Raw genomic sequence first — 7,432 nt, forward strand, 5'->3', positions numbered from 1 at the left:
GGGGGGCGTGGTGGTGGCAGAGGGAGTCTTTACATGGCTGGCGCCAAAGGGTGAGCGGGGGGCCGGGGGGTGGGGGCCATGTAAACACTCCCCGAAATCCGTCATTCTTGACAGACAGTTAGCTAGTTCTATATAATCAACAATGGCAAAAAACCACCCCTAAGCCTACTGAAAAGCAGTATTCTGAAAAAAAGCAGAGCCAGGCAATGACTTGTATTGGTATGAACTCAATTACCATATTTACTCGAATCTAAGATAAGCCCCCCCCCCCCCCCCCCTCCATGTAGCATGAGGGGGAAAAACCCCTCATCTTAAATTCAAGCACAAGCCGGGCAAGCAGCTGTTGCAGCTGACAGGACCAGGGTGGCTCATGCAGCAAGTGGGGGTGCATGAAGCCAGGGGGTGGGGGGCGCGGGAAGAGACTCACACTAGCTAGTATCACTGGGGCTGTTCAAGATGATGCACTTACTTGGTCTGTGAAGTAAGTCCATACATTCATGTTACTCCTTAAGCAGTCTCACTGACTTCAGTAAGAGGCAGCACAAGGTGACGCGTACATCTGACTAAATAGGCTGTTGCCTACAAAAGCTTATGCCTCTCTGAACCAGTTAGTTTCTAAGGGTCATGCCACACATTCAAATAAAACTGGATAGAAACCAGCTATAGAGTTGTTACACATTTTTAAGCACTAACTTTGCGGTTGGTTAGCTCTTTTTATAGCTGGATAGTCATTTTTATGGTGTAATAATTCCTTTGCACTTGTGGCTAGTCTAAATTTATTGTGCAATTAACCAGTTAATTGACTAAGACATGTAGCAGAGGCCTAAGATGCCTTGCCTTCTACCTGACTTCAGATGAACGTGGCTAACTACCCCTCTATTGATTTCAATGGAACTACCTGAAAAGTATGGTACTATATAGCATGAGCCAGCCTCTACCCCTCTAGTGTTTCAGGCAGGTTGCCATGCCTCTTGATATATCAAATAGAATAGAGTTATATTTATATTATAAATAAAAACCAGGCTGTTTTGGGAAATGTATTTTTTTGAGAGGCAAGGATTTTTTGTGATAGCTTTTATTGTCGTGACAGTTGTTGGATACGTTTTTGGACATCAAGGGCTCCTCCCTAAGGTCTCAAGCAAGATGTGTTTTTTTTAGTTGGTCTCTTTTAGTCGGGGTTAGTTGAAGAAAATGGTTTCTCAGTTTTTCTGAGGTCCTCTGACATAGCTGTGTTGCATATTTGGAGTTGTGTGCATTAGCCAGAGAGTTACAGGTGGTAAGACCCCAGGGGATGATGTTATGTTTCTCACACAGGCTAAGTAGATGTCACTGTGTAGTCTGTCTTCTTCCTTCTTCAGGTTGTGGATTTTCCACTTTAAACAGCAAATCTCAATATCTTTCAGGCTGTAGTAGAGTTGAAGTGCTGTAGTCATCATGATGGTCCAGGGACTGTTCAAATATTTTGTGGTATCTTAAAGGACTAACTGTATAGTTGAGAGAGCTGCTGGACAAGCTATTGGGCATCAATGCCTCCAGACTTGAGGAAGAGTGCTTGATGCCTGAAAAACCAGGTTGCTTAGTTGGTTTGATACGGTTTTAGTTTGGGTGCAAAATGCCATACAACGTTTTTTGGGTTTGGACTGTCAATGAATTCATCTGCATACCTGCAAGAGCAGAAAAGTTCAAAAGAAAGATTCAGTCTGACATTCTGTAATCTACAGAAGGGGACCTGGCTTGTTGAAGAATTAGCAACTTCTCAACTTTAAATGACTGAAACATTATGCTAGAAGCTATTTGCATTGAAGACAAAGAATGTATTGCAAAGAGAGAAATAACACTGCCACATGCCATAAGAAGGACCAAAGATGATTAGCTTGTGTTGGTCATACTGACAAGTGTGTTTTGTCAAAATTGGAAACAACTACCCACTTTTCTGGATGAAGACTCCAGAAAGAAGGATACAATGGTTTGCAGAAACCCATTTAAATTGTTACACACTATTTACATGTGTACTATTTGATGCTATACCAAAGAATACATAGCTGCAGCAATTCATACAGTCAGCTGCTCCTTTTGAAAATCAATCACATTACAATATCCAGCTGTCACTAGACTCTTCAAACACAATCTCTTCAAATGTTTGTGCTACTGAATAGCCTTTGAATACATCTTTTGTGCAGTCATTCCTGTGAATGGAGTGTCACTAGACAAATCCCAGCTAGATTTAAATGAGTTAGTGCAGGTACTGGTCACAGCAGCAGAGAAATCCACGTTGCTGTTCAACATCTCGCTCTGCGACTTATTTGCTATGTACTACTCAAACCCCGATCTGAAGATAGAATTATTAGTTTAGCTGTATAGAAAAGTCCAGAAGAATCGGGATAACATCTGAGTATAAGGGTTTTTGCCAAAGTATTTTTGACATGGGAAATTCATCCATTGCTATGAACAGGCTGTTTCAATGAATCGGCTTTTTTGACAAAGATATTTAGTCAAACCCCAACCAGCTCTTATAAAACAACAGCCACCCCTCTCCTGCACATTATTCCTGCCCCACAGTTACAAGTTTACAATACTGCTCAAACTACTGCTGCCTAGGAGGTCGTAATGACTTTAAGTGCAAATATTTCTTCATAGCCTCTGCCTCAACTTCTGCACATACCCAATCCACCCAGCTCCAAGGAAAATAATTACACTCACATAATTACCCCGGTTTTTACCTCGGGTCATAAAAAACATGCGTCAAAGACTATCAGGAAGTGACATAAAAAGTCACCCTGGGCTGTTATCCTAGTGTGTACCTGTGACTGAAAGAGAAATGACTGTTATGCAAGCACAGGAAAGCAAGGTACTCAAGCTATTTTTTCTCTATGGCAAGAGGCATGCATTTCAATCTACTTTCCCACATGAGACCCACTATCATGAGGCATCAACTAAACAGCTACCCAGCAAAAGTCATAGCAACAGGCATTTATAAACGAAACTCCCAAACCGATTAGGAAGGTTTTAGGATTAAACATCACGCAACTAAGAAGATATTTCCATATCATTAATCCGTTTTCTATTCAAACCCTATATACTACTTTTTCCTTGTCCACCTCAGAAGAGGGAAGACACCCCATACATACTCAACACAGATTCGTACCTTGGCAACAATAATGAAGCATTTTTGCCCAAAAGCTTGCTAAGAACTTTTCCCAACTACTCAGTTGTTCTAAAAAGATCACATCTACCCAAAGAAGCTTGCCTGCCTTTGTCCTTAGACCAACATGGCTACAACCAAAACCCCAGCATTTTCCACTATGCAGTTGGAAAAACACAGCCAAGCGTGACTTATCACCCAATAGAAAGTTTATAGGAGATTTTCAGATTCATCTGTAATACATACATGTTGAATTCACCTTTTGAAAGTACTAGTCACCACAGAATACTTCTAAAGATTTTTACAGGGCAGAAAGAGAATATCAAACATTTTAGTAAAATGGTAAGCTAGAAAATAAATAGGTGGTTTGGGAGGGAGGAGAGGGAAGAAACAGAAAGGGAAATGTATGAACACATTAAAAGACCTCTTTGCATAAAATCAAACAACTTAAAATATAGAAAGAGAAGCAAGCATCATTCCAGAAGTGAGACTATTTTAACACATTACGTAAGACAGAAACCTGAAAGTCTTAAGAGGAAGCTACTGATTTGGGCTGGGTCTAAACTGCAACCCAACAATTTCCTGTCTGTGGTATAACACAAGCTTTGCTTTGGTATTCATGAGAAGACTGTTGCAGTCTACTAAAGGAAACCAGCTCCCAGATTTTTCTTTCCAATACTGCACAAGCCTTTAAGTTATGGAGAAACAGGAGATAATTGTTTCAAGCAAACAGTTAATTGGAACTTAGAAAGCTACCCATGTCATCTGCTTAAAAAAAAACTGAACCCCACTCAAGTAAATTGATAACAAAAGACAACGGAGATCTGTGGGAATTCTCCCTCATCTGCAGGTACCGGATGCCAGTGTCATCCAAGCTTTGAGCTACTTCTTTCTGTTTGACTTGACCATCAGTACAGACTGCACACAAAGGGGACAGACTGTTAAATACAAGATTATACAGCCATCTGCAAATACTGGTTAAATCAATTAATATTTTTCGCTAAAGTTGATGAAAACGTATCCAGTTTTCAGACATTTGGAGGCAGAGGTGAATATTTCACTTATGTAAATAAAGGCTACAGCACTTAAGCTCTGATTCTGCAATTTACTGTATCTGTATGGAGTCAAGACAGCTCAGTGCTGAGGCAAGGGGTCTACTGATCACCCAGATCCATCTGAGGGTTCAATCTGAATGCATAAGACTAACTGTTTAAATTAATAACTAAATGAGAAAATGGAGACAGTCTTTTAGCGCTCAGAAAAATCTTCCATTTGTATTCTAGATATTGAATTGTTCTAGGTCAAAGGAGAGCTTTGCATACATCAAAAGCAAAAGATAATATTGCCAACAAATTATTAAGCCATTTAATGCGAGGGGCCACTACTGTCTTGAAGAAGGGATTATATTTTCTTGCCTGGGAGAGTAAACACAGGGTGCTCTATTAGTTTAAAGAATTTAAGAATACAGAGCACTTCTCAAAACAGGGAGTGTTTGGCAGTTTTTGAAGGAAGGATAATTTTGGCCCCCACCACAAGCCAAACCTCAAGCCCTCCCCACGCCACCTTCCACCCCTCTCATACCTTTGATAGATGCCTTTTGTGGTCATTAGCTGACATCTTCCCAGACCATTTTAAGTACTCCTATTTAAAAGTGACCTGAACCAAAATTAAAATATATATGACCATTCAAATCACTAAAAATACTAAATGTTTGACAAATACTTTTTACTCAAGACTCAAGTAGCTGAAGTTGCATTTAGGAGCAAGTACTGCCTGTTAAACAGAGAGCATGCCAAACTGTACAAGTCATTTCCTGTTTAGGAAGGAAATTTATGGAATTTTAGCACATTGAGCCATTTACTGCATTATACAAGGAAAACCACTCACTACCATGCCTCAAAAAAACGTAAGCAGTTTTTCAAGTGTATGCACCCTTAAATAAGGTGTGGGGTTCATACAGAGCAGTCCTTTATAACAACAAGTTATATAAGCGTATATTATTAATATTAAGGACTGCTTAAATGGTTGGTTTTTAAAAGTAAGTTTCCTTTTGATGCATGGAGATGATCAGCTTATGATCAGAAGCTGTAACTCTTATAACTTTGTTCAAGTTACGTGTAGATGCTCTGAAAGCAAGAGCTAATCTTTATTGAATAAACGCCTTGTCTCACTCCCCCCGGGGCACTGAGAATAACAGCTTGATTATACATTGTATAAGAAAAGATTTTCCTTTATAGCCATATTATGTTTGTTACTTCTCAGTTTCAAGTGCCCCATTGTTCTTGTATTATGGGAAAGCAAACTCGGTCACCAACTGCCCTTCGTTTAAGCCTTCTCACAGAAGTTGGAAGTAAATGGAATGAGCCGTAAGGAAGAGAGCAGCAGTGGAGACAAAGTCATTTTGGACCATGTTCTGTAATGTGGGCAATAGAGGATCTCGGGTGTTAATGCTAAACTTTTCTTTTCTTAAATCTAGGTTTAGACTAAATTTTTATTAGATCTTAAATTGTTTAAAAAGGGTTCATTGCAAGTTCAAGATAATGATTTTCTGCATAAAGTATTCAGTGTACAAGGCAGTTTATCAAGTACTATAAAGCCTCAAATTCAAAAATGGTAATCAATAGCATTGCGTTTCCTTGGTACCTTATTCATAACCTTCTAAAATGTTCCATTAAGACAAAAAAGATGACTTGTTGCTTCAAATTGTACAACTGATCTTCCCTAAAGAGGTACGATACCACTAAATTTACTGGCAACGTAAGAAGGACAGACGGAACATAAAATAAATCTACAGAGCATAAGATTTTCTTGACTGATTTCATGAACTGGAGTCTCATTTCAAAGTTTTAAGCACAAGCAGGAATACAATTGAGCTATACTGATAAAAAAATATTTGATACTGCATGCAACTCCTTCCCTACCCTTCATTTTGGACATGTCCCATAAGCAAACACAAATGTAGCAAAGCGCACCGCACCTGACAACTCATTGTCAAAATGAGAGGAGGCAAAATGTTGCCAGTGACATTTTTTTTTAATGACAGGAAGTCACAAGCATGGATGCGATTCATAAAAAGCTAAATCAGAAAAGACCTTAGTGTCTCTACATAAAAGCCTATCAACAACTCATCAAGAGCAGTTTTATATTTATCGCACATAAAGGTAAGATGCCACAGACTCCTAGGAACCATGCATTTCAGGCCCAAGACAGATGAGTAAATCTCTCTTCACACACATGGGATTTTTTGTCACATTTGCTGGCTTTCATGAAAAACACCCAAGAGATTTCCATGTTAGATCTGTTTAACTTTCAATACAGAAAGACTCAAAATTCCAAAAACAGTTAGTTTTCTTTAATCTATTCCCCACTGCCTTTAACTGTTTTTATTAGATACCAATAATTGTGCTTTCTTCCCCGCCCCCAATAAACAACATCTTTATCAAATGCTAACATGCAGGCATCTTTATAGAAAGAATCCCTGACAAAGACGCATCCTTTTATTGTACAGCTCTGCAAGCATACCTGGTAAACCTTTACATTATCTGCCAGACATTACTTAACCCCACACCAACTGCTTCTGTCAAAACATAGTTTCGTAGTTGGTAGGGTTGGAAGGGACCTAAGCAGATCATCCAGGCAGACCCCCTGCCATGGGCAGGAAAGGATGCTGGGGTCAAACAACCCTGACTAGGTGGCTGTCTAGCTTCCTTCTGAAGACCCCCAGGGTAGGGACAAGCACCACTTCTCTTGGAAGTTGGTTCCAGCTCCTAGCTGCCCTGACTGTGAAGTACTGCTTCCTGATATCCAGCCTGAATCTACTCTCCGTCAACATATGGCCATTGTTCCTTGTTATCCCCGGTAGTGCTCGGGGGAACAGGGACTCTCCCATTGCCTGCTGGTCCCCCTGGGCAAACTTGCAGGCGGCCACCAGATCCCCTCTCAGCCTTCTCTTGTGGAGGCTGAACAGGTTCAGGTCTCATAGCCTCTCGTAGGGCCTACCCTGCTGCCCCCGATCATGCGAGTGACCCTCCTCTGGACCCTCTCCATGCTGTCTACATCCCTCCTGAAGTGCGGCGCCCAGAACTGGACGCAGTACTCCAACTGCAGCCTGACCAGTGCCGCACAGAGGGAGAGGATCACCTCCTTGGACCTGCTCATGATGCATCTATGGATGCATGACAAGGTGCGGTTGGCCTTCCTGAGCGCGTCCCCACATTGGCGGCCCATGTTCATTTTGGGATCAATAATGACTCCAAGATCCCTTTCTGCCTCTGCACTGATGAGAAGGGA

At 40.8% G+C, this 7,432-nt stretch overlaps 1 protein-coding gene across 2 annotated transcripts in view; it reads right to left on the reverse strand.

Annotated features, from left to right (window-relative positions):
- The window catches only part of FERMT2 (fermitin family member 2), an 83,985-nt gene that overhangs the window by 70,229 nt on the left and 6,324 nt on the right, over window positions 1–7,432 (reverse strand). The window contains exon 1 of one of the 2 annotated variants that reach the window (XM_025205627.1): window positions 470–506. The exons of the other annotated variant lie outside the window; for it this stretch is intronic. Within the exon in view, the coding sequence (XP_025061412.1) occupies window positions 470–491 (22 nt within the window). The 5' untranslated portion in view covers window positions 492–506. Of the gene's footprint in view, window positions 1–469; window positions 507–7,432 lie in introns of those variants that run through there. 2 annotated transcript variants of the gene reach the window in all.

Source organism: Alligator sinensis, unplaced genomic scaffold, assembly GCF_000455745.1.
Source record: "Alligator sinensis unplaced genomic scaffold, ASM45574v1 scaffold358_1, whole genome shotgun sequence".
NCBI classification, from domain to species: domain Eukaryota; kingdom Metazoa; phylum Chordata; order Crocodylia; family Alligatoridae; genus Alligator; species Alligator sinensis.